A 27447-nucleotide genomic window follows, 5' to 3' on the forward strand; every position below is an offset into this window, starting at 1 on the left:
ATCAGCTAGTAAAGCAAGCTCAGAGTGAGAAGAGAAGTAAAAATGCAAGAGTTCTCACCGAAGACATAATCCTAGTCCCGAAATGAACTGGAGATACATGAATCGTGACATCAACAATGCCGCGGGACCCAGAAAGACAACGCCAACTTGATGGTATAAACGTAAGCAATCAGACAGAGCATAACACGCAGAAACAGACCTGAGTACCGAGAGAATCTCACATTAAAAAACTGATAAAGATAGCAACTTGCGCCAGTGAGGTAGGGAGTGAGGGGCTTTCTAAGAAGAGAGGCTGGAAAAAATAGCCTCATATTCATATTTTATACTGTCACAGGATAAACTCTATATTGGTCAAGATTCAGGTGTGAAAAATAACCCATAGCTTACTAGAAGAAAGAAATACAAGTAGCAGGTACAAATATGAAAAGAAATCTTAAGCTAAGAGAAATATAAATTGAAACTACATTTGGATACCATTTCTAGTCTATCACATTGACAACACCTCAAAGTCTAAAACACACTTTGCTGGCAAAAGTGTGATGAAATGGGCATACCAACATACCTTGCCGGTGAGAGTGCAAAATTGTAGAAACCCATCAGCATTCACCCTTGGATTCATAAATTTTATAGGTAACTACCATTCCTCTACTCACAAGAAATGTCCTACAGGTAAGGCTTATTGCTACCTTTTAATAGCAGAAGGTCTGAAACAACACAACTACTCCTCAGTAAGGGGCTGTGTAAGTTGAACCACGATCCTTGTACACAGGAATACCACGCAGTATAAGGGGGAGAAAGGAGGCGGTTTTTCTATATACAGACAGGGACAAGCTTTCAAGAAAGATAATTAAGTGAAAAAAGCCAACATATGGAATAATGTAATTTGTGGTCTTTCATTTCAGAAAGGGGGAGAATACGAACATTCTTATCTGCAGCACAAATACTGGGAAGATAAAAAGAGAACTAAAATATATGGCTGCTTTAGAATGGAGTGGACAAAAATGGGTAAAAGCAAGACATCTTGGGGCACCTGGGTGGCTCAGGTGGTTAAGCATCTGCTTTTGGCTCAGGTCATGATCCCAAGTTCTGGGATAGAGCCCCCCGTATCAGGCTCCCTGCTCAGTGGGGCATCTGCTTCTCCCTCTGCCACTCCCCATTTGTGCTATCAAATAAATAAAATCTAAAAAAAAAAAAAAAAAGAGCAAGACTTCTCAATGGGTAACCATTTCTATTAGTTTGATCTTACAGCCCTAAAAATGTAGTACTTAGTCAAAAACATTAAATTACAGAACAAAGCCCACTCAATTATAGATTTCAAAAATCAAAATTACATACATCTACAACTACCGTCCAGAAAAATAAATCATAACAAAGTCCACTGAAGAATAACTGACCAACTGAAAAAAAAATTTTAAATAGGTATGGTAAGACTATTTCCCTTTCTAATCAGAAAAGATAACCCAGAGAAAAATGAGAACAGACAGGAACCAGCAATTTGCAGAGAAACAGAAAAAAAAAAAAAAAAAGAAAAGGTGTTCACATGTCCATATAAAGAAACTAAAACAAAGGCAAGAGTGCAATGTCTTTTCCACCTATCAGACCTGCGTGAGGAAGCCACTGCTCTCATATATATGGTGGTACGACCATTCACTGGAAGAACCTTTGTGGAGGGCAATCTGGTAATATTTATCAAAACATAAAGCATGTGTAGCTTCCAACCCAGTTATTACTAGCAATTTACCCCATAGCTATATCTGCACGAGTCCTTTGTGGTATTTGAGGATATTGCTCGCAGCATGGTTTTTAGTAACAAAAATAAACCATCAAAGTGTGCATCATTAAGGGCTCTAATTATAAATATAGCTGCATTGTGCCATTGTACTCAGCCTGAAAAAAAAAATAAGGTTTACCTGTAAGTGCCAACAGGGAAAGATACCAAGATGTGTCATTATGTTAAAAACAAAACAAGGGCAAGTTGCAGAGAAGTACGTAGCACAGGATCCATGTGTAAGATGTACAAGGGGAGGGACCAAGGTAGGATGCAAGGGAGAAGCAGTTGAGCTTTTTCGGGAGATATATTTTCTTTTACTTTGTATATTATTTTTGCTCTTTTTGAATGTTAACTGTATTTTTTTAAATCAAGTTTTTTTGTTTGTTTGTTTTGTTTTTTTTCTTGTCAGAGAGAGTGAGCACAGGCAGACAGAGTGGCAGGCAGAGGCAGAGGGAGAAGCAGGCTTCCTGCTGAGCAAGGAGCCCGATGTGGGACTCGATCCCAGGACGCTGGGATCATGACCTGAGCCGAAGGCAGCCACTCAACCAACTGAGCCACCCAGGCGTCCCTTAAATCAAGTTTTAAAAATACATTTTGGGCATTATTTACCAAGTATTTGCCAAAGAGGGTATTTACCACAGATACAGACGTAGTGAAAAAAAGGGCCATGTGTACCGCAATGTTCATAGCAGCAATGCCCACAATAGCCAAACCGTGGAAAGAGCAGAGATGCCCTTCAACAGATGAATGGATAAAGAAGATGTGGTCCATATATACAATGGAATATTACTCAGGCATCAGAAAGGATGAATACCCAACTTTTACATCAACATGGATGGGACTGGAGGAGATTATGCTGAGTGAAATAAGTTAAGCAGAGCATCATCATATGGTTTCACTTACTTGTAGAAAATACGGAATAACATGGAGGACATTAGGAGAAGGAAGGGAAAAGTGAACGAGGGGAAATCAGAGGGGGAGACGAACAATAAGAGACTGTGGACTCCAAGAAACAAATTGTTTTTGGGGGGTGGGGGATGGGTGAGCCTGGTGGTGGGTATTAAGGAGGGCACATATTGCATGGAGCACTGGGTGTTATATGTAAACAATGAAACTTGGAACACTACCTCAAAAACTAATGTACTGGGGCACCCTGGGTGGCTCAGTGGGTTAAGCCTCTGCCTTTAGCTCAGGTCGTGATCCCAGAGTCCTGGGATCGAGCACCAATTCGGGCTCTCTGCTCAGCAGGGAGCCTGCTTCCCTTCCTCTCTGCCTGCCTCTCTGCATACTTGTGATCTCTGTCAAATAAATAAATAAAATCTTTAAAAAAACAAAAACAACAAAAAAAAAACCCTAATGTACTATACGGTGACTAACATAATAAAAACAACAATAACAACAACAAAAAAACCAAAGAAGGTAGTTTCTGTCTCCCATCTGCATGGTTTCCCGAGGCTTCTGTGCAGCAATAGGGATGAGGGGGACAAAGACACTTCTGACCAATGATGGGAAACTGGCAGCACACTAGCCCATCTCCTCAAGCTGGGTTTTCAAGCTCCCAAGATAGGAGACATGGGGATGCCGATCAACCAGGTGCACATCTCTGCAGGTGTCTCTGTGTTTAGTAGCAGATAAAGTGTGCATCCCAACCCCAGCGGGCCTGGGACACACAGTCACCCTTCTGGATTCACTACTGGACTCACAGCTCAGCCTCAAGCAAATCACCTAGCTGGCCTCTTTGGGCTCCAGTTTCCCCATCCAAAGAAGAACGTGTGTGGCTGAGGAAGGCTAGGAGAGGATGCTAGAACTGTAGGATTCTAATTGTACTACAGCCTCTGCATACTCATTTTTTAGAAAAACACTGGTAATTTGGAAACACACTCAAGCCGATCTTGTGTTACCTACCCAGGAGCTCAAGAAACATACAGGAAATTCTACATATTGCAGAAAGAGCTTAGCTGAATTTCTAGAAGCTAAAAAGAAAATCTATCAATGGAGTCCACTACCATCAAAACTGAAAGAATAGAGTTCATGTTGTTAAAGTAATATGTTGAAAGTAATACATAAAGTAATACATTTCAAGATTTCAGCCCTCTTTTTAAGTGACATATAGATATAAAATTGCCCATTAGTTACTTTACTACAGTTTTGTCCATCTGAGCCAACCATGGACTCTGTGGTTGTTTCACTGACTCCGAATATTTCCAACAGTGACATGACATGAAGACTAACATTCCAAAACATTTTGTGGTCCAACTCAGGCAAGTGGGGAAATCAAGCTTTTGGAGATTGCAACATCACAACATAATAGAACTTAGGAGCATAGGATATCACGGCCATCAAAATTATTATTCCTATTAGTTACAAGCTGACAGGTGTTTCATGACTTAGGTTAATATAATTTTAGGCTTTTCTTAACTAGTTCTGTAAATCCATGGTTGTTCATACACAAAAATAACTATCAATCCCAAAGAGACAATACATCACCATAAATTATTTTGTATGGTATGTAAATGCCAGGTGAAGGTAGGCACTGACTTTTATTTTTCTCTTTCCATATTTGTCAACAGATTATCTGTCTATCCCCCATTTTCCCAGTTCCCTTTGGACTGAGCAGAGACTAAAGGAAAAGTAGGCCAAGTATATTTAATATTTTATACCAAACAAGCTATTTGCTTAAGATGGCTTGGCCAGCCTCGTGTCTGGCACTGAAACCCAGCCCGCCAGTTCCAGTAGGAATTAAACACCAGTCTTACTGGGTGCTCTGCTCCATTGCCTACTAATGCATGGAAGGGTTATTGGCCAACTTCTTCACATAAAGGCAAGAGTGAGTGTATGTGTGTGAACATGTGTGTGTGCCCACGTGTATGTATGGAGGGATTACAGGGGGGAGCCGGCCACAGCTGCTTAATTTTTGTAAAGCTTTTTTTCCTTAATAGGGAGGAGGGTTGCGGTTACTTACCATCCTCATAAGCTGCTACCGCCAGCGAGCTGTTTATCCTCACAAAGGAGACATATGGCTGCATTCCAGGCTCGTCCTCCTCATACTCTGATTCCAGGAAAGGGGCTGTGTAGTCCCAGGTGCGGGTGTCCCACACCCTCACGTCCCCTGATGTATATCTGGAAAAGAAGAGCACACTTGGTTCCAAACGGGGACTGGAGAGCGGGGCCATGGTAGAGAAAACAGGGAGAACCTTAAAACAACAGAAGTAAGATTTGGTTGGTGGGCAGCCATTCTTGTAATGTTATTTAGAGGAGTAATTCCAACAGGAGAAAAGGTCACCTAGCTGACAGAAGGCTGTGAACACAGTTCATGCTCTCACACGGCACAAGGGTGACAATTCAAATGAGAACACCGTACTACAAGATTTTGGCATCAAGATCTCCCTTACGCTATCATAACCAATCTACTGCCTTGCGTTATCCCAGCAAAGGGATCACTAGCAGAAATCTGTAGAGGCCAGAGTATTTACACACATACACAAAAGACAGACCAAGAGAGAAAAGCTAAGGACTAATGGTCTTACAGGCGCGAGCTTTCTAATGCCTCATCCATGCATCAGATTTGACTGATTAAAGTCCCTAAAGACTAATTGATTTGCTGAAACAATTAAATCTTGCCTTTAGCAGCCAGACAATGCTGCCTTCTCATGAAAAGCTCTTGCCGAAATGCATGACACTCCCCGGTTTTGCCCACTTAGAAAATAGAAGCACTCACTCTCTCCTATTACTACTGCCACTCCAACAAATGACTCTCTCCATCAAAGCCAAGACAGGGCCAGAACCTGCTCAGACATGAGGCCCCTCAGATACGAGGATAATGGAATGGCCAGATGACGAGATGGTGTGCTGTCTGCCATCGAAGTATTTATGCTAAGTTCCTTACATCTGCTACAGAGAGTTTGGTTCAACATGTAAATCAGCTAACCACGGGGAGGCATGTTAGAAAGGCTTTAAGAGTCTAATGATGTACCCCACAAACACAAAGACAGGCACATGACTTTAAGCAGGTTCACAGTCTTCTAGAGACCCTGGCCATAGTTCCTTCAGCATTTCTTAGATCCCACATAAAAACCATAAATACTCAAGATAATCTCTGAGATGAATTCAACTACTGAAATCTATCACATGATATATCTATCAAGTAGTTACAGATCAATCTCTCATGTGAGATTTGTTAATAAAGAAACTAAGAGGGACCCCTGGGTGGCTCAGTCAGTTAAGCGTCTGGCTTTGGCTCAGGTCCTGGAATCGAGCCCCACATTGGGTTTCCTACTCAGCAGGGAGACTGCGTCTCCCTCTGTCCCTCCCCCTGCTCATGGGCACACTCTCTCAAATAAGTAAAATCGTTAAAAAAAATATATGTAAAAAAACAACTAAGAACATTCTGATAAAGGAGTGCTTCTTTTACTGAATATAGCAGTAATTCCCTCAAATTATTGCTGGTAAATATATACATTATGTGATTCAAAGATGATTCTGTCACATAAATTCCCTCAGTTGGAAAATTTGGCTCTCGCCCCACAGGACGGTGCCCGGGGAGTGCGCCTGTGGTGTAAAGAGCCAGCGAGAGAGACACGCTTTCAAAAATTGGGCTGAAGGAAATCTGCAAGACGACTGATCCCCCAGTAAATAGGAATGCTCACTCCATGAGTGTTGTTAAGCCCGGCGATGCCAAGTAAGGGTGGATATTGGTATCACTGTGGCCAAAGCATGGCCTCTGGCTCCCAGGTCCTCTAGGCAGCATTCCAGATCACCCTTCTTAATGAGGAACCCTATACAAGAACACACACCACTACGCCAAATCTACCAGGCTCACCCTGACACCCCAGAAAAGAACTCAGGTATTCCCTGGACTAAAGCCATTTGCTTAGCTACAGAGACAGTGAACAAAGATAACACGTTTGAACGTCTAGACTGTGCATGATTAGATTCTTAAGTTCTACATGAAAGGAAGGAGCCATTTCAGAAAAGAAAGGTGGGACGGACGGCGACACCATCAGAAATAGAGACAAGGAGTGAAAGGAAGACACAGAAAGCAAATGTAGGAGTCCGAGAACTCCGGGACTTGGAAACGTACTTCCTTTCCTTTGATGCCTGGTACAGCGGCCACACACACAGTCTCTCAGGGCCCTTTGTGCACCCCATCGGGGCCCCCGGGGCCAGAGAGCATGTCAGGGCCTAAGCTCCAGCCCTAAAGCCGCTTTACAAAGTTCTGAGGCAAAACAACAAAACCAAAACCTGATGAACTGCCGGCCCACACACAACAGGGAGCCCCTGTGAGATACAGCTGCCACTCACTCTCCTCACTGGCAGGGCTGCCACAGAGAAGAGCGCTCTGTTCATGTCTAACGGGTCCTCACAGGGCTTTTCCTCCACAGAAATGTTGTCCCCCTGACCCTGAGATGCCGCAGGTCTAGAATTAAACCCGTGTTCTCCTCAAAAGACTTCAGTTCACCACAAACTAGCCCACTGCTGAAATCCTTCCTTTCCTCAGTGACAACATCAGTCCTAGTCCCTGGTACAAAACTGAGCAAACACACACAACACACACACACACACACACACACACACACACACACAGACACACACACACACACACACACACACACACCCCTGGCCCCACCCACACTGCCCAAGGTGTTCTGGTGGCCACGCCCTCTCCATTTCCGTCCCCAGGGATGCTGCCCCCATCCAAGCCGCTCAATGCCTCAGGGCCCCTTAGTCCCAAGCCTCCCCCACCCCATCAGCCCTGCACAAGCCAAGCCCTCAAGAAGTACTTGATGACACAAATAATCATTTTTCCTTCCTCTCTTCCCCTTCCCACTGGACCATGTCTCCCTGTGATCTAGCCTACACCACAGCAGCCTAGATTTTTCTCTCACAGCAACGGTCTGTCCAGATCCCCAAGAACCCATCAGCTTCTAAGGTCAGGGGCTGGGTCTTGCTCATAGCTATGAGCCCAACACTAGAAGTCCTGAGTCAGACTAGAATAGCACTTGACACTTAGAAAGCCCTCTAGCTACTCAAGCCTTAATGTCTTATTGATGACATTTTAATTACTGGGCCTAGCACTGAGATCCCTCCACACACTAGCTTCTCTCCCAGGTCTCATTGGTCTTCCTTAGCATGAACCTGTCTCCGGACAAGTCTGCCATTCCTGGCTTCCATATACTCTTACTGCAGCACCTTTGCTCACATTATCCACTTTTCCGGAGTGTTTTCCCTCCTACCAACCCAGCCCAGTGGATCCCAATGTTGGCTGCGCGTGAGAATCACCTGGGATGCTTTCCAAATTCCTGATATTCAAAGTACACCCAGACCACTGAAGTCTGACCCTGGGATTGGAGCCAGGCATCAGTGTTTCCAGCAGTTAGGCAAGACTGAGAACCACTGACCTAGCACAAGCCTACCGACTGCTCAATGTTTAGCACAGACCCTCTTCCTCCATGAAGCCTTCTCTGGTTCAACTACACTGTATCAACTGTTCTGTATCTAAAGAAATGGTGTTCATTACCTGCCACATCTCCACTTGATGCTCAGGTCCTGAAGAAGGCCACATCTCAATGCTCTATCTCTATCACAGTGCCTTACACACAGCTAATACACAGGGACTGGGAGGGGGTATCCATGAGTAACAACTCGACTGGTATGACTGGTGCCTCCTTTGACTTCTACTGCCCACCTTCCACTGCTAATGATCAGCGAGACACTCGGAACACACACATCGAGAGGTGTTAAAACTCCTTGCATTTACTTCCAAAATGATTAAAATATGTATAAAAGCATAGGCTAAGCTAAATTATTTTGATAAAGAAGAACACTTTCAAAGATAGCCATTTAAATGAACTCCATTCTTCATGGCCAAAGAGCAGGAGAATAGCATAATGCAAATGACTCAGGAGGCAAAATATAAAAGACTCCATGTTCTCTTTTCTGAGGGAAACAAATAATACCGGCTCAGCAGGTACCACGTGATGACTCAGCGCCAGACTCTAGAATAGAAGGCAAGTGAGAGCAGCCATAGCAGTGGAGATCAGACTCTGTGCTAATGAACTCGTGCTAAAGAAACAGACATTTTCAGGAGGGTAAAATGATGGCTGGAGCAGAGGGAACTGGACCAAACCCTAAATGTGATCTAAAAGTGCTTAACAACATTGGCCAGGAGAAGTAAGAACAGATATCGAAGGGAGGTAGGAAAAAAAGCTGATTTTTCTCCAGAGCTCCAGATGTCTTTATCGCTGCCTAATGACAATTACACTCAACCAATTAAGACGCCACTATGACAGTTGCATTGTCAGTAAGCCTTTGGACCCCAATGTTGATGGCTCTCTAATTAGTGTCTGTGCAAAGTACAACGGCAACTAATATATTAGCTGCTGTGAGAGCACTAAAGAAAAACACAAGGAATAAGAAGCCTGTTCCAGATGACTGAGGATGTCCCAGTCCAGGGCATGGACCAGTGAAACTGTACGCCTTCCCAATCTTTTTTACGCTTGGCAAGGTTACCTCCAAATAAATAGGTCAGAGACCACAGCTGATTTTTTGTTGAAAGAATGGGAATAGAGCCTCTCAAGCTCGGCACGCCAGAGCAATTGCCAATTTACAATGATTTACCACCAAAGAGCTTCCATTAACTACTAAGTTTCCACGAACAGACTACTCATTTGGACTAAGAGGCCCGAAGAAAAAGGAAGAAATGTTGTATGGCTAAAAGCAAAATAAAACAAGCCCCACCTTTAACCCTTCTGGTGGGGAGATGGAAGGGGGTGTTTACGTTTTGCTTCCAGGAGCCTGAGCTTACTCGCTAAAAACTTTTTTTTTTTTAAGGCTCTTCATGACAACCTTGGGGGTTGTTTTGATTTAGGAATGCTGTAAGTAAGGTTAAGTGACTTACCCAAGGTCACAAAAAAATAATTTAGTGGCACAGCTGGGATCAAAAGAGGTCCCCAGGCTTTCCTCAAACTGCTGCTTAGCCAGTGAGCCAGGCTGCCTCCTCAGATGACAGTGTCTTCAAACAAATATGGCTTTTAAGGACCATCCCCATTGAAGTGCAATATAAGGAATTTATCATTTTTAATACTGTGACTCAGGCTTGCAGGACACAGCCCGTGAACCTAACCCATCAATTCTACCACTATCTCTAACTAGAAGGCAATAAGCCAACAAAAAAGGCTCATTATGCTGGCAAGGAGTGCGAGGCCGGGCAGAAGCAAGGGTGCCTCCCATATGCACTTCACAGGTGACACGGGAGGATGTACAGAAAGGCTGATACAACTTCAGCCTCTACAGAGCCATATTCATACAACCATCCCCAAACAAAATCACAATTCTATTCTGACCAAGTACTGACAACAGCTGAAAGGAGCCTCGTCATGAGGCCTCAGGCCAGGCCTAGCAAATGGTCTGTGTGTCAAATCCAGTACATCAACTGAGGCTGTCTGCAGCCCTATGTTGAGAAGGATTCTGAAGCTGAATTCCAGCAGCGTACCAGAAACGTAAATGCTGTGCTGAACTATTAATGCTGCCCTTGGCTTGGGACTGAGGAGCGGCAGAATGTAAGCAGGCTATTTGCATCCTTGCCCCATAAAACTCTACCTAGCCGGCACCTTGTCATCCTTCCGGACTCAGCTGAGAAGTCACTTTCCAGGAGAACCCGGCCTGACTGAGCCTGTACTGGGTGCCCTTCCCTAGGGTCTTACGGCAGATGCCTTGCTCCCCCCACCCTAGCATCTCCCAAGTTATTCTGTCACTGCTGGGGCTTGAACTCCTTGCTGCCTGGGAGCAAGGGAGGGGTCTGCAGCATTCGTCTGTGCTCAGTAAGAGTTCAATGAATGAATCTACTGGCTTAAATTCAGAGGACAAAACTGGTTTCAAGCCCACCAAGCAATTAGGCAGAGGCCCCCCAAAATGCAGCACCGCACATTTCAAGAACCATTTTTGCCCTCGCCATGCAGAGGCTTTAAGAACTATTTGCATGCTCCATACTTTATTTAGTAATAACCAAAGAATACAAATCAATGAAATCAAGAGTATTTACTGTTTTCTATGAAACATGACTGCGTAGTATTATGCAATTAACAAAATGAACTCAATCCCACAGTGCAGTCTTTCCGCAGAAAAGCTCTACTACAGACATCAAGTGCAGCTTAAGACGCAGCGATTGAAAAATAATGAACATCTTAATGGACCTTACGAGATACATGCACTACACACTTAAAACTCTTTTCCATACATCTTGGTTAATCACAATCAATAGAGTCAGAGTCAATGATGGTTATGCAGAGTTATTGTAGCTGGGGCCCTTCCCATTATTCCTTGGAGAACCAGAGATGGATAAATGCAGTCATGAGTTCACCAGTATTTATTAAGGGTATTCTGGAGCTCCTTCATTAAGGGTATAATAAATGTAATGCTCTCCTCCAGGCTCTTATCAATACCTTACCTCAGACTTATTTACCAGAAGAGCATGTACACCTCATGGCAGAAAATAAATTTTAAAGGTATTTTTAAAAAGAGGTCCCTAACGGGTAATGATCAAATTCCTTATGGCAAACAGTCCAATGTCATACTGAGCAGCAGTACAAAATCTACATATATAAACCAAGGCTGCAAGAAAACCATCAAGAGAAAAAGTTCTTAAAGAAGGAAAAAGATAGAAAGCATGTCCTTCCTAAGTGAGGTGACATCTGTCTAACACAACTTTACCACCTGTCTCTATTTACAAAGCACGTTATCTTAAGAGTCTCAAAAGCAAGCCACAGGTATTACCCATTTTTATACATTCACCTGAAACTAGCCAACTATTAAACCCCTCAGTCCTGTCCTTGCCATCTTTAGCTCCTGGGCAGATTTTAAAATTTGGGGCAAATATACACAATTTCAGAGCAAAGTCATATTGTGGCATGGTACATGGTCAATGAAAAGGCACATTTTTAATTACTAGGAAAAAGTGGTGGGAAAATGGCTAAAAGCATGGTATTTCAAGTTACTTTAGATGCAGGAACCATTATTTTCCTACAGTTCTTAATCACAAATGAGAAAATTCCACTGGAAGTGCCAAGCAAACCAGAGACTCAGACATGAGATTTTATGTACACATAAACCGGGAACTCAAAGCTTTGCTTCCAGCCTACAGAAGCCTGGGTTGTGTGGACAGACAAAGCTAACAAAGAGAAAAGCCAGAACAACAGCCAGAAGTCACTTGGCTGCTGGAAGGAGGCACCAGCACTCCTTTCACCTGTCTACTTGGGCATAACTGCCTCAAAGGGAACAGAGCTGGATGAAATGCAGGAGACCAATTGGGACAATCATATTCTAAGGGAGATAAGAGTTGATATTTTGCAACATTAAATGATAATTTTCCTTCCAACCATTTCTGGCAGAGGAGAAACACTGGTACACGGTCACTGTTCCTTCCAGTAAAAGCGGAAACCAGACCCTAAAAAGGCAACATCACAGCAGCAGAAACCGAAGTAGAAATATTTAGGAGTGCTGAGAAAAACCTTGACGCAAAGAGGGTGCTTGTTATTTTTTAAATCAAAACGGGGAGGAAAAGGTCCTCTAATGTGACTAGAGAAGTATGCTCTCTTATGCAGACTGAAATGCTTTAGACTTAACGAATCTTAAGTAAGGAGGGAGTTTATTGCAAACCACCACCATACTCCTGGGCATCTGATAAAAGCTTCTGGTGAGCTAATAGCTTAATGGTTAGCAGAGCTGGCACAAGGCCTCCAGTGAGCCCAGCTTGACCTTCTGGAAGCTTTACCTGAGACTCTCCCCTTCACTAGGTGGCAGTAAAGCAAGTCTACTTCTGGTGGATCATACCTAGACCTACAGCTCAGGTTTAGAATGTGGCCCTTCTGAACTCATGATGTCATCTGTTTTCAATGCTCTTAACTTCCAGAGTGCAACTGGGGACAAGAGGAACAGTTGCCACATCACAAAACAGGACAGGCATGTTTTCATGTGCTCATCTCTTCTGTTCTTTTAATGAGAAACATTTCAAAATTCTCAGAGCTGTCATCACCCAAACAAACAAAAACAAAAACCACACTTCCTAATCACTTATTATCAACAAACTTTCCAGATAATCTCTCTTCTAAATACACGGAAAAGCATACACCCACCCTCAACTGTGTTTCAGGAGGGTTACCCCATCACAGAGAAAATGCAGCTAGAGGCTGGACTCTGAGACAGACAGGGGGTTTCCGGTATGGACATCAGTGGCTTCTGAACACAAATTTTTCTCCAGTTAAAGAAATGAGAAATTTTGGCTGAAACAACAAAGTAAAGGTTGTGCCTGAATTACTCTGTCACGGCTGCGGGAACTTCTTATCTACCCAGCAAAGACAGCAACTGGGTTTTCTGGAATTTTGCACATCACTGCTAAGTGGCCAAGTGAGACCACAGAAAGGCAAGAAGGGCCACAGGAGGAGCCTGGGCAAGTCAAAGACGCAGTAAAGAGTCCCAGAAAGTGCACGGTCTCAGGAGTGTAAGGAGTTTTCATTCTGTACACACTTTCCTCAAAGTCTGAGTCCTGGGTCCAGTGTTAGGCTCCAAAGGTACAGAGATGCTCAATGCACCACCCCCATCATTTTAAGAAGGATACAGTTAACAAGACCCAACACTGCCAACACGTGGAAGGCAATGGGCCAAGAAAAGCCACCAGTTTGCAAGCCCTGGTGATCTGAGAGACAGTGTAGCTTGGTGGAAGGCCTGGGATAGAAACCAGACTATAGGAGGTTAAGACACGAATGTGTCCCCTCTTATTTATTGCACTGACAGAAGGGAGGGAGGCAGAGTCAGGAGAGCAGGCTTGCGGGATGGTTTGGAGACTTCACACCAAAAAGTCAGACTGGAAGGAAGTTGAGAGTTATGAGGGCTTTTTAAAAATAATTTCTTAATCTGGAAAATATGAAAATTCATTCCCCTAAATCCAGTAATTCCACTAATGGGACTCTAGCCTAGAAAAATAATCACACTAAGGGATATAGAAAGATGTAGGACTCTTTATTCTACACATTTATATGCAATTTAAAGTTTCTATAGTTAGCAGGTTTTTTAATTTTTTTTTTTTTAATTTATGAGAGAGCAAGCGAAAGAGCCCATGAGCAAGGGGAGAGAGATAGGGAGAAGAAGACTCCCTGCAGAGCAGGGAGCAACACATGGGGCTCTATCCCAGGAGCCTGAGATCATGACCTGGGCTGAAGGCAGACACCTAACTGACTGAGCCACATAGGGACCCCAATAAGCATATGTTTTATAATTTTTCAAGAAGACTGGCAGTACTAAAAAGGGGGGAAATCTGAAAACCCCTATGTAAAATATACACATTAATAACAAGACACGGGAAATGACTTTAATGTCCAATACTAGAGGAATGATAAAAAAAAAATAAGATACATTGTAGGACTTTTTATGACAAATCAAAGAAAATAATGAAAAGCATGTAATAACACAAAAAAATTTTTACCAGTTTAGTGAGGAATAAAGGCCAAAATAGAAGATAGGCTAGGCTTATGTAAAACTGTGCATAAAACAATGAGCAAATAACTTGCATACACAAAAACCATAACAAGAGCCACGTTAGCATGCTGGGATTTAGGTGGCTTTTTCTCTTTGCTGCTTTCTAACAGTTTTGTAAGAACATGGTTTTACTACCACTTTTTCGTTTTTTTAACAGAAAAGAATGATATGTGCCACAAAAGAAAACCCAAAATGAAGCTGTCATAGATGAGCTGTCGGAATAGCAAACAAGGGCTCCAGAAGGCAGCCCTACCCACTGGTTTTCCATGTGGACATTGCAGAAGAACAGTGGAGTGGTGCAGTGCACGCCTGACCCTCCCGGCTGCCCCAGGCAGCCATGTAAAAGAGGGTTTTAGAACAGCTAACCTCTATGGTTTCTTCCAGGTTCTGGATGACATGATTCTAAGTGGAAAGGACAAAGAAATCAAGGACCAGACAAATTAGGGATTTCCTCAGGTTTCCACATAACACTCAGTATCCAGGTCGGAGGGGGTTCGGCATATCAAATTATAATGTTTCCTTCAGACAAAACAATGTACAAGCACCGTAGGGCACTGCATATTACACACTACCTCTAGCTTTAAAAAGAAAAAGATGTTTACAAATTAACAGCAAGAAAATACATGGTTGTGAAATTAATTATTTCAAAGTAAAGCCACAACAGAAAACAAAAATGTTAATTAAGGCAAAGCTGCACTATAAGCTGCAGTCACTTCTCCAAGAGTTAGGAAACAGGCAGATGTTGGGGTGGGGTTAATAGGCCAGGGGGCTGTGGACACCCCTGGGAGGAGACAAGACTGGAGTTGGACCTTAAAGGAGGAGGACTGGGTTTCTTTTTGGGGTGATGAAAATGTTCTGGGATTAGACAGCGGTAGATAGATACACAGCCTAGTGAATATACTAAAAATTACAGACTTCGTCGATTTGAAAGGGTATTTTATGGTATAGGAATTATATCTCAATTAAAAGAGAGAGAGAGAGAGAGATGTGGCCAGAGGCAATCAGAGACTGTGGGAAAAGTCAAGGGTACCAGAGATGAGTAATCAGGAAAAAGTTAAATTGGAAACAAATTTAAAGGGCTTGGAACATAAGGAAAAGGTAACTGGAAGTTACCATCCATGAGACCATAAGGGAAACAAAAGACTCATGGGAAAAAGAACAAAAAACCAAAAGTTCTGACAACAGTATCCACTTCCTCTGCTGGAAGACAAGCCTGGGTAAGAGGCATCGTCCAGGTCCTGCTCAACTGATGAGTACGCTGGGCCTTGGGTGCACTGGAGTGCGTAAGTGTTTGAAGGTTACTCTGGTTTGAGTGAAAAGAAAAGTAAGGCAGACCCAAGAGAGGGTCAACTGCGAGGCTCATTAAGTAATAAAAATTATTCTAGGCATCTCCAAACCAGGAACCTTTTACACAAAGGTGTGAAAAGATGGGAAAAAGCAAGGGGTTCTGCAGGCGCCTTTGCTGCCAATTACAGGAAGTAAACCTAACAGGTTTCAATGCAAAGTGGTTACACAGTTTAGTTCTAGGCACATAAAACTTAAGCCCCTGAACAAATTCTGCCTATGTTCAAAGGGAGAAAAAGGAAATGAAGGAAAAGCAGAGAAACACAGGCTGAGTAGATGGGCGAGAGAAGGTGGAGTGACCAGGGTCTCTGCAAGCAGCTCGTTGGAGATGCAGAGCTGCAGAAAGCCGGGTAAATACAACATTGATTGGGAATGAGGTAACCACAAACACCGCTGTCTCAAATGAAAAGGGATTCGAGATCTGACCCAGAAAACAAGCACCGTAACCACCAGATAAAATTTTAATGATAAACACAAGATGCTCTACACAAGCAAGACTGAAGTACCTGATGCTAGGCCATAAACATAAGGTTCTCTTAGAAAGAGGAGCCGGGAGGAGCCTCTCTGACCCACAGATCACGTTTCATCTTATCGATCCACGAAACTCTGCCATCGCTTTGTGTTGTGCTGGCATAATCTGTAATGTTGAGCAGACCTCAGGGGAACGGGGAGGCAGGAAAAGAAGGGCTGGCATCTGGACTCATGGCCAGCCGGCCTTTGTGAGGGCCACGTCCAGATAAACTCCTACTTGGCTTTGGAGATTAAAGTTTCCTTTATCTCTAATTTCCCTTCGGACTCTCAGTCCAATCTCAACATTCTGTCCTCAAAGGCCTCCTGACACATTGGGAGACCCCTGTAAGCTAGAAGGACAGAAGTCCTTTCCGAGTTACCGTGGAGGCTTAGAATCTGTAGGCACAAAGGACCTTATGTAGCATAAGCTCTGAGGCCCACATTTCTGCTATGAGAAGCAAAAGTCTAAAGCCGCACTGATACCTGAATGGACAGAATTCCAGAGTTCAGGTCCATTCATCTTTCCAAAAACAGTGGTTCTACAGCACTCCCAAGAAGGCATTCACCTCTACATCACGGCAGCAAAAGAAAAGCTAAGGAAAAGCGTTCTTTCCAGGCATATCTAGTTTCAAGCAAAGATACTTTTTCTAGGTATGATAGATCACAAAATAATCTGTTTCGAGTTTTTTAACTCCAATGGTGCTTCTTAAGCAAAGAGTCTTCTTTAAAGAAAAAGACTCACCTACTACACCAAGCTGTTCAGGCCAAGATTTGTTTTTGGTCCTCCAGACAGGAACCTCTCCTGGGGGGCTCACTCCAAAGCCAATTCAGACTCAGGGTTTTAAATGTTATGATCTCTACTCAGGGCATTAAATATACAGTGTGGGACTGTAGTTCAAAGACCACTTCTCAATCCAAAGATCAAACTGGTCTTCTCACTGTACATTAAAAAAAACCTTTTTGCATCTGTTAGTAAAATAGGAAGAATTCATGAAAGGGGTTTTTGGGACAGTAGCCACAGGAATTTACAGAAGCTAAAATTAAATTTCTTGGTGATGAAGACCACTAAAAAGCTTATTTCAGGACAAGTAGCAAACAGGTGCTCTGTGGTGGGGAAGGAGTATCCCATGTGGTCACAGCCCTTTCTCATAACAATAGCTTCAGAACAAGACAGTAAGAACAGGCTCCGTTTGTGCCAACATGTATTATTCTTGCTTGACTTTTTTATGTCTTCATAAAATACAGACTGTTTGCCTTAATGAAAATCTAGCCTAACATGCCACAAGAGTGATTTAAAGGCTAGGAAAGACATATTGAGACAAATGGATTATAGCTCTACACTCAACACCATTCGCTTCCCACTACTAACTTCAGACTCCTGAACGCTGGACAACAGAATCGTGGAGATTTTCCATCAAACCCGGGCTATTGTGGGAAGGTACGTGCTCTCAGGGGAAGAGAACGTCACTGGGACTCAGAGGGTGGCCCATGAAAAATGAAAGACCTTAAGATGAAGAGTTAATCATTAAGTGAAAAACTGCGTTCGCTTACCCGGCAATGACAACGCCGTCATGGGAATGCACGTCGCACAAAACCGCATCAGGAATGTGTTCCAGTTCGCTCACGGCACCTTTGCGATTCTGTGTAAGGAGAAGGGAGATACAGTTTGTACTGTTCTTGGGATCCCCGGAAGCTGGCACTTCACTTCCAGCTACGTTCGACGGCGATTTCTTAGCACTTGATTGTGCTCCAAGTTGCGGGCGTTTTAAAGGACAAAGGTGACAACTAATAAGATCAGGTGTTAGCATGTATGGGTTACCGCACACATGAGATGCACTGAAGAGGAGGGTGGGGGCATGGGACATGCAAGTCGCTGCTCCTGGGCTCGAGGGGGTTACAGGGTCCAAAGGCAGTGTGTGAGCACACAGCTATGATGCACAGAAGGTGGGCAGTGGCAAGTATCTGAGGAAATGCATCACATGTATTTAGTTCAGTTCAGAGGACAGAAGGCATTTTATGGTATTTTACCTGTCAGCAGCCCTTATGAACTCTCGGGGGATAAAATGAGCAAGGACATACAAAGATAAAATCAGGATGGGGAAAATAAAGACTGCAAGGTCAGAGGTTCATGGAAACGGTAATTTTTTTTTTTTTAGATTATTTATTTGAGAGACAGACAGACACAACGCGAGCTGGGGGTAAGGGAGAGCACACTGCCCGCCGAGCAGACGTTTAACCGGCTGAGCCACCCAGGCGCCCCGGAAACGGTTCTTTTGAAGGAAACCCAAAACCCATGACGAGTGTTGCTCCTGAGGGGACCAGGTGGCAGGCAGAGAGACACAAGAGACAGATGTATTTTCCACTCTATGCCCCTTTGTGGGTTTGGGATCATCTGTACAAAGCTCATTACACAGGACGTGGGCCATGCTGTGCAGTAGGAGTGTTCGTCCCCTCACCATAACCCAATGCTGGCCTTATGCAGCAGAAAACGGGAGCACCGGAAGGGAAAACAACTTGCTTTAACACTACTTTTCATGTTTTGATAGGGCTTTCTTTCTAGAATCCCAGTAAGAATTCCATCATTACAGTCAGCGCATGGTTCATCATTCCGCACTTCGCTCACGGGAGTCCTCACCGCTAACAGGACCAGGAAATGGGCCGAGATGCTGCAAAGAGTCTGACTCCAGTTCACTGAATCGGCAATCATTTATGAGAGTGCCCACTAAACAAACGGCTGTGTGCTTGTCAGAGGAAAAAAACGAGACGTTTTGTTCATCTGCACGTAACCTGCCACAGTTATGAAGGGCCAGAGGTTTGCAGGTGGGTCTCTGAACACCGTCCCTGCTGCCACCTCCAGCCGATGAGGAGGAAGTAGCTGCCTCCCTCCATGGCTTTCTCTATCACCAAAGCTTTGGCGGAAGGAGAAACTCAGCTGTGGTGCTACTAAGGGTCGGACATCTCTGAATTTGCCACTTTAGCTCCCAGGAACACAAGTCAGAAGTATCCCTCCTTTCCAGAGGCAAAGGCCCCCGTGAATGCTCAACTCGCCAGCTCTCCTTAAATTCCAGCTCCTGCTGCAGGGCTGGACCCGGCTTGTCTAAGTAGTGCCATCAAACCTTCATGACTGCCTCTCACTGAGGTCTCTCATGCAGGCCCAACCACACAGTCAGCCTCCACGGGAGTTCACGACCTGGTGAGCACACAGCTGTGGGGCCCGGGCGCTTCTTAGTGGTGGGGTCTTAAAGCTCTTTGAAAGGATGGCTATGCTAGTTCTCCTGAGAAAGGTAGTTCTCAGCCAGGGGAGATTTTGCCTCCCAGGGGACTCACGACATGTCTGAAGACATTTGCGGTTGTCCCGACTGGAGGGAGGTAGAGAATGCTACTGGCATCCACTATGCAGAGGTTAGGGAAGCTGCTCAACATCCTACCACACACAGGACAGTCCTCACCAAATGTCACTGGGGTCGTGTGCTGCGATCGAGAAACCCTGAATTCAAGAAACACTGCTCTTACTAACTCTGCTAGAAACCATGTAAGTTTGCCCAGATCGAGAGTATCCATCACTAATCAGGTTATGAGGTGACCAGGGACAGACAGGCACACAGGCAATCTGTCACCATCAGTAATGAGCAAAAGCTTGTTGATCTCAAAGTCTATTAGGATTGACCTTTCCAGGGGCGGGGAAAGTATGTATGGTTCTACTCTTTCCATACAAGGGACTATCCAGCTACCAGGCGGGAAGAAGCAGCACGACTGCACGGTCGTCCTGTCATGGCTCAGAGCAGCTTTAAGTAATGCTGTTCTTGACGGTTATTTCCCATAGAAACATTCCAGTGTGCAAATTCTTAGCCGTGATCTAATATTTCTGTAGAGATTCTGAAGTGATAAATGCTATGGAAGCAAGCCAGTGGGTTATGTGAGGGGAGAGAAGATGGTAGTTAGAGACGTTTAAAACCTCCCTCTTAAAGAGTTACTGGAAATAGCATTTTCAGCTTCTCTTTTGTATTCAGGTGGGGGTCCATGTCTTGGTCCATCAGTGTTGGCCGAGACAAAAGGAGGCTTCACTGAGCACTAGTCCGGAGAGCCTAACCATCAGAGGGGAGGTGACCGACACCCTAATCTCACCCTCCTCTCCTAGAGAAGTGGATGCTCCCAAACCGTGTGGTTGAAAGCGGAGGCAGATACTCTAACGGTGAACAAAATGGGCAACAAATCACCAGCAGCTGACAGGACTCTCACCACACTCCCCTCTTTGCTTTTGGCAGTTAACCTCAGGCTGTAATTGAAGGGACTCCGGATTTAAGCCAGGGCCTGGATTCCTGTGTCCTTGTAGGCCGCTCTTCTACAGGTAAGGATATTGGCTACTGCCTACCTTCCAGTTGGTTCTTAACATGTGTTCCTTGGCTCTGCACTCCTGGAAGATGAGCTTCCAGCAGGAATAATCAGAGATGCTGCTCTCCGGAAGGTGCCCTTCCTGCTGGCACAGCCTGTACCAGAGCACTTCGTCTTCTGCAATCACCTTCCACGTCTTGCTCACCTAAAACAGAAGTGACACAAATGTCAAATTCTGCAATTAGAGAAGCCCCTTGTCATCCAAAAATCAATCAACACCTTTATTATTGCCCTGAGTTTATGGCAGTATAAAATGTCTCATTAACAAAACACTCTGAGGTGAAAAAAAAATAGAAGCAAATGTTTCCAGTTTTATTTTTCAAGATTTCAAAACTGTTGTTCTACCATTTCATATCACATTTGAGATGACTTGGTTGAATTATTATATAACATGTGAGAACAAAATACAAATACATAAAAGGCAAAAAATACAATTGCAACATAGCTATACAATCATACACCAGTTTTCAGACCAGAAACTCTTTACTTTTTACCAAAGGCACCTGTGTTTCTTTATACACCTGGAGACTGATGACTTCTGAAATAAAAGGCTGTATGTAACAAAATAAATACCCATAATGCAGTATTTCTGGTCATATGAGAAAATTAAGTTTATATTACACACAAAAACTTAGACTTTAAATGTATAGATTTTTTAAAAAATTTTAACAGAAAACTCAAGCTGTTCACCAGGACTGTAAGATCTGATATACAAAAAATAATGTTGTGTCTGGACAGGATTTCAAATCCCAACAGTATGCAGAGGAAATGGCCATTTCCACTATTAGTATTTTGTCCTCCAAGCCTGACTCTGGGGGATGATGGATTTACTTCCGCACAGGACAATGAACAAAGTTGGCTAGAGTGCAAAAGATGGACTCTCCTGGCAATAGGAAAAAATGATCCAGCAGGTCAACATGCTCCTGGATCTGCAGCACATTCTGGGAATGGGGGATTAAGTGCCCAACACTTGCTGCCCATTTAAAGATTAAGACTCATTCCTAATAAAATGAGAGTCGTGACCACTGATTTACAGTAATCTGCACTCCTTAACACTCCCTTGGGGCCACTTCAAGACACTGAATACAGACAAGAAAAGGGAACATGAGGCAAAGTAGGCGATAGTGCACACAGCATGTGCACAGCAGACTCTCATTACACCAGGGTTCCTCGTTTGATGAAGTACTGATAGGTAGTTAACTTTCAGGATGGCAGAGCAAAGATCTCCAAAAATCTGCTCCTACATGCAAGCAATAAGAATACTGCCAAAAATTGTCAAAAATCAACTTTTTCAGAACTCTGGCAATTAACTGAAGGCTTTTCGACATTTTGAGGAGCATTTATTTAAGAAAAATGGCCACATCCTGGTAAGAACAACCTTCATGTTGTTTTAACTTGCACTAATCCCATCCTCCTCCTCCAGGACCACAGGTAACTCCATGGTAGCCTTGAAAACCAATAGCTTTACAACTATGGTAGCTATAAAAACCAGTAGCCTAATAGTCACCAAAAGGGCCAGATGGCTTTATAGGTCCCCACATGTGCTATCCCCAGAGAACTGTCATTATTTGACCTGACAGCTTGCTGGAAAGCTCTGTTCAGAGGTTTGTCTTTATCTCACTGAACTCTGTCTTATCTCCACTGCATTTGTCAAAAACAATAAGGGAGAACTGTTTAACACTGTGGCTGCCTGAGGTAACATTAGCAACTGGGGCTAAGAGGATCTGACCAAAAGCTTAGATGGAAAACTGGGGAATGGGATGTCCACAAGGGGCTTTGAAAGGTTCCAATGTATTTCTAGCACTCAAGAATGTCATATACATGTGTAGGACTCTGTGTGCAGCCAAGACCTGAGACAGCCCTCATCTCTTATGCTGGTTAACCCTGAAGCTTTCCACAAGCACACAGAGTTGTGACCTGTTGACATATTGAAAGCATGCCCCAACAAACAGAGAGCGCCTCAGCAAAAACTGGGAGATTTATTGCTTCAACACAGTTAGGGAAATCTCTGTCCAATCACTAGCTAACCGCTAAGCTAAATGAGCAGATAATTCAGTGGTCACAAATGACAAAAAATACAAACTAGAGAATCAGTCCAGAGAAGTCACTAATAAATAGCAGCAAGAAAGATAACAAAAACTAACCCTCCCAAAGGGAAAGAATCTGATTTCCAGAGTTGCCCATTATTTTAAAAGTCCAGTTTTTAACAAAAAAGGTTGAGACATGCAAAGAAACAGTAAAATAGGAACCATATACAGGAAGAAAAAGCAGCCAACAGAAACTATACCTGAAGAAGTCCAGACTCTGGATTTAGTAAAGATTTTAGATCAGCTATTACAAGTAAGTTCAAAATATTAAAGGAAAGCAGGTTTAGGAAAATAAAGTTATGAACATAATGTTTAAGTACAAAATACAGATAAATTTTTTAAAATAGAAGTTTGAAAGTTGAAAAGTAGAGTAGTAAACAAATAATTCAGACTTGAGCTAAAAGAAGAATCCACAAACTTAATTAATTAAGATTATACCATCTACGAAAAAAAGAAAAACAATGAGAGAAACCCTCCCACCAAAATGAAAAAAATTAACAGTCTCAGAGGCTTATGGAATACCTTCTATGTGGACCAACATAGGCATTATGGGAGTTCCATAAGAGGAGAGAAAGAGGTAGAAGGAATATATAAAGAAATAATGGCTAAAAATTTCCCAAGTACAATGAAAAATAAAAGTTCACCAAACTCCATGAAGGAAAAACTCAAAGATTCACACCTCCACACAACATAAGATAGAATCATGAAAGCAGCAAAAGAAAAAGACTCCTTGTGTTTACTTCTCATTAGAAACCAGGGAGGTCAGAGAGCAGTAGGCTGGCATATTCAAAGTGCTAAAGGAGGAGACTGCCAACCAGTAACTCTATACCCAGCAAAACTATCCTTCAAAATAAGAGAAATTAAATTATGCCAAGATAAACAATAATAAGATAATCAATAACTAGTAGACTTGCTCTATAAGAAATACTAAAGGGAATCCTTTAGGCTGAAATACAAGGACACTAGATAGTAACTTAATCCACACTAAGAAGTAAATCAGTAAAGTCATTACAAGGGTAAATGTAAGTGACAGTATAAATGTATTTTTTGTTTGCAACATGTTCTTCTGATTAAAAAGACAACTGCCTTAAGTATAAAATTGTGTTTATAGGCTTATAACAAAGACATAATTTGCATGAAATAATATACCAAAAAGGGAGAGGGAAGTTATAATGTAGCAGTTTTGGTATACTATTGAAATTAATTTGGCATTAATACAAACTAGATTGTTTTAAGATCCCTGGACAGTCATTAAGAAAAGAACTTAAAAAGTATACTAAAGAACTTAAAAGAACTTAAAAAGTATACTAAAAGAAACAAAGAAATTAAAATAGTATGCTTTAGAAAAAGATTTAAACACAAAAGGAGGCAGTAATGAAGAAAAAGAAGTACAAAAAAGACCTAAGACATACAGAAAATGGCAAAATGGTAGATATAAATTCTTATCAGTAATTATATTAAATGTAAATGGACTAAGCACTCCAATCAAAAGACAGAGATTGGAGGTTTAAATAAACATGACCTAAGGATATGCTGTCTACAAGAGACATACTTTTTTTTTTTTTTTAAAGTAAACTCTACACCCAACATGGGGCTCAAACTTGTGACCTGAGATCAAGAGTCGCATGCTGACTGAGCCAGCCAGGTGTCCTAAGACATACACACTTTTTATTTTTAAAGGTTCATTTACTTTATCTGAGAGACACCTCTAGGGGTTGTTGGGAGGGGGTTGGTGGGCAGAGTGTCTTAAGCAGACTCCATGCTGAGCCTGGAGCCCACTGTGAAGCTCATTCTCACAACCCCAGCCAAAACCAAGAGTCAGATGCTCAACCAACTGCGCCACCCAGGCACCCCATGAGACATACATACTTTAGATTCCCATGCACAAATAGATTAAAAGGATGGAAAAAATATACACTATGCAAGCAATATCTGAAAGAGAGCTGAAGTACATATACTAATGCCACTTAAATTTTAGGGGGAAAAAAAAAGGTTACCAGAGACAGAGGATATTTTTATAATGAGGGCCAATCTATCACAAAGACCTAATCATTGTAAACATATATACTTAAAAACAGAGCCCCCAAATACAAGAAGAAAAATGTGACAAAACTGAAGGATGAAATGGACAACTCAACAAACCAGGAGATTCTAATACCCAGTTTGAATAATGGATAGAATAAGTAGAATATCAACAAGGAACTGTAAGAATTAAACAACACACACACATACACACACACACAGAATTAAACAACACTATAGGGGCACCTGGGTGGCTCAGTGGGTTAAAGCCTCTGCTCTCAGCTCAGGTCATGATCCCAGGGTCCTGGGGTCAAGCCCTGCATCAGGCCCCTGCTCAGCAGGGAGCCTGCTTCCCCCTCTCTCTCTGCCTGCCTCTCTGCCTACTAGCAATCTGTCAAATAAATAAATAAAATCTTTAAAAAAAGAATTAAACTACACTATAAACCATCTAGACATAAGAGACAACCATAGAACATTTTACTCAACAATTTGAGCATTATTCTCAAGTGCAATGGAGCATTCTCCAGGATAGACCATATACTATGCTATAAAACAAATCTAAGTTCAAAAGAACTAAAAAAGTGTACAAAGTATGTCCTTTGACCACAATGAAGTGAAATCATTAACTGATAACAGAAAGAAATCTGGGAAATTAAGTGTGTAGAAATTAAAGAACACGCTAACAAATGTTAGCATGCCAAACCACCAATGGGTCAAAGAAGTTGCAAAAGAAACTAGAAAATACTCTTCAATGAGTGAAAATGAAAATGTAACATACAAAACCTATAAGGCCCAGTGAAAGCAGTACTTAGAGGGAAGTATATACCTATAAACTCATATTTTTAAAAATCTAAAATCCATAGCCTAGCTTACAACTTAAACTAGAAAAAGAAAACTGAACCCAAAGCAAGCAGAAAGAAAAATTACAACAGAAACGAGTGAAATAAAAAGAGAAAACAGAGCAAATAAAAGCTGGTTATTTGAAAAGATGACCAAAACTGACAAAACTTCAGCTAGATTGACCAAAGAGGGGGACAAGGGTTGGGGGGGGGGGGTCAAATTACTAAAATCAAGGAAAGAGGCCATCACTATGAACCACAAAAATGAAAAGCATTATAAAGGAATACTATGAACAATTATATGCCAACAAATTAGATAGACTAAATGAAATGGACAAATGCTTTAAAAAAAGAAAAAGGCACACAAAGTACTGAAGTTAACTTATGAAGAAACAGAAAATCTGAACAGCTCTGTAATAAGAAACAAAACAAAACTCTTCACAAAGAAAAGCCCAGGCCTAGATGGTATCACTGGTGAATTCTAGATGTTTAAAAAGAATTTTTAAAGTTGTTAAAGCTAAATTAAAAGAAATTTTAAAAGAATTCTACCAAATGTTTAAAAAGATTAATGAATAACCAGTAATTCACAAACTCTTCTAAAAAATATAAGGGGGGGGGGCGCTTGGGTGGCTCAGTGGGTTAAAGCCTCTGCCTTCGGCTCAGGTCATGATCCCAGGGTCCTGGGATCAAGCCCTGCCTCAGGCTCTCTGCTCAGCAGGGAGCCTGCTTCCTCCCCTCCCTCTCTGCCTGCCTCTCTGCCCATTTGTGATCTCCGTCTGTCAAATACATAAATAAAATTTTTATATATATATATATATATATATGAGGGAACATATCTCAATTCATTCTACGAAGCCAGTACTTCTGATACCCAAACCAGACAAAGACTGCACAAGAAAACTACAAATCAATATCCCTGATGAATATACACAAAACTGAATCCAGGAATGTACAAAAAGGGTTATATTTTATGACCACATCAATTTGTCTCAAATACAGGGTCAGCTGAACATACAAACATCAAGGTGATATCTCGGTGCTAGGATGAAGGACCAGAACCACATGCAGTTCTCAAAGATTAACAAGCAACGTAACATTAAAAAGAGTTCTTTATATTCAAAATAAATCTGTACTGTACAAAAGACTTCAAAGTGGAGTGCCTTTATATAATGTCCCCAAGGAGACCTAAAGTGATAATGGATACATATCTGATCAAGATTTTAGGAACATACTTCAAGATCACCTGCATTTTCCAAGAAGCAGGATGGTATAACAGAAAACGAGTTACAGGGAGCCTGGGTGGCTTAGTCGGTTAAGTGTCTGCCTTTGGCTCAGGTCATGATCCCAGGGATCCCCTATGATCATCCCCCATGATCCCTGGGATCAAGCCCTGCATCGGGCTCCCTGCTCAACAGGTAGCCTGCTTCTCATTCTCTACCACCTGTGCTCTCTACTCAGCAAGGAGTCTGCTTCTCCCTCTGCCCCAGCTCCTGCTTTCTCTTTCTCTCACTCTCTATTGTGCACACTCTAATAAATAAAATATTTTAAAAAATAAAATAAAAATTAAATTTAAGGGGTGCCTGGGTGGCTCTGTGGGTTAAGCCACTGCCTTTGGCTCGGGTCGTGATCTCAGGTTCCTGGGATCGAGCCCCACGTCGTCGGGCTCTCTGCTCAGCGGGGAGCCTGCTTCTCTCTGCCTCTCTGCCTGCTTGTGATCTCTCTGTCAAATAAATAAAAAAAATCTTAAGAAAAAAATTAAATTAAAAAAAACCAGTTACACTTGTGAAAAAAACAAAACCCCAGACCTCAGATTCTATTGTCCGGTCTTTCACTAGTTAGCTGTGGTATAATGACAAAGTCACTAAGCTTCTCTGTACCGCTTTCATGGGCTTCTTTCCTCCTCACTGGTGGGGAGGAATCAGACATCCTGAAATGTCCATCACAACACCAAAGT

General features: G+C 42.5%; 1 protein-coding gene across 1 annotated transcript in view; it reads right to left on the reverse strand.

Moving 5' to 3' along the window:
* Positions 1 to 27447, reverse strand: part of FBXW8 (F-box and WD repeat domain containing 8) — a 125794-nt gene that overhangs the window by 70811 nt on the left and 27536 nt on the right. The window contains exons 3-5 of the mRNA XM_032309357.1: positions 20526 to 20690; positions 17705 to 17793; positions 4734 to 4891 (exon numbers count right to left, since the gene is read on the reverse strand). Coding sequence (XP_032165248.1) covers positions 4734 to 4891; positions 17705 to 17793; positions 20526 to 20690 — 412 coding nt within the window. The remainder of the gene's footprint in view (positions 1 to 4733; positions 4892 to 17704; positions 17794 to 20525; positions 20691 to 27447) is intronic.

This window comes from Mustela erminea, chromosome 13 (assembly GCF_009829155.1).
Source record: "Mustela erminea isolate mMusErm1 chromosome 13, mMusErm1.Pri, whole genome shotgun sequence".
Taxonomy (NCBI): Eukaryota; Metazoa; Chordata; class Mammalia; order Carnivora; family Mustelidae; genus Mustela; species Mustela erminea.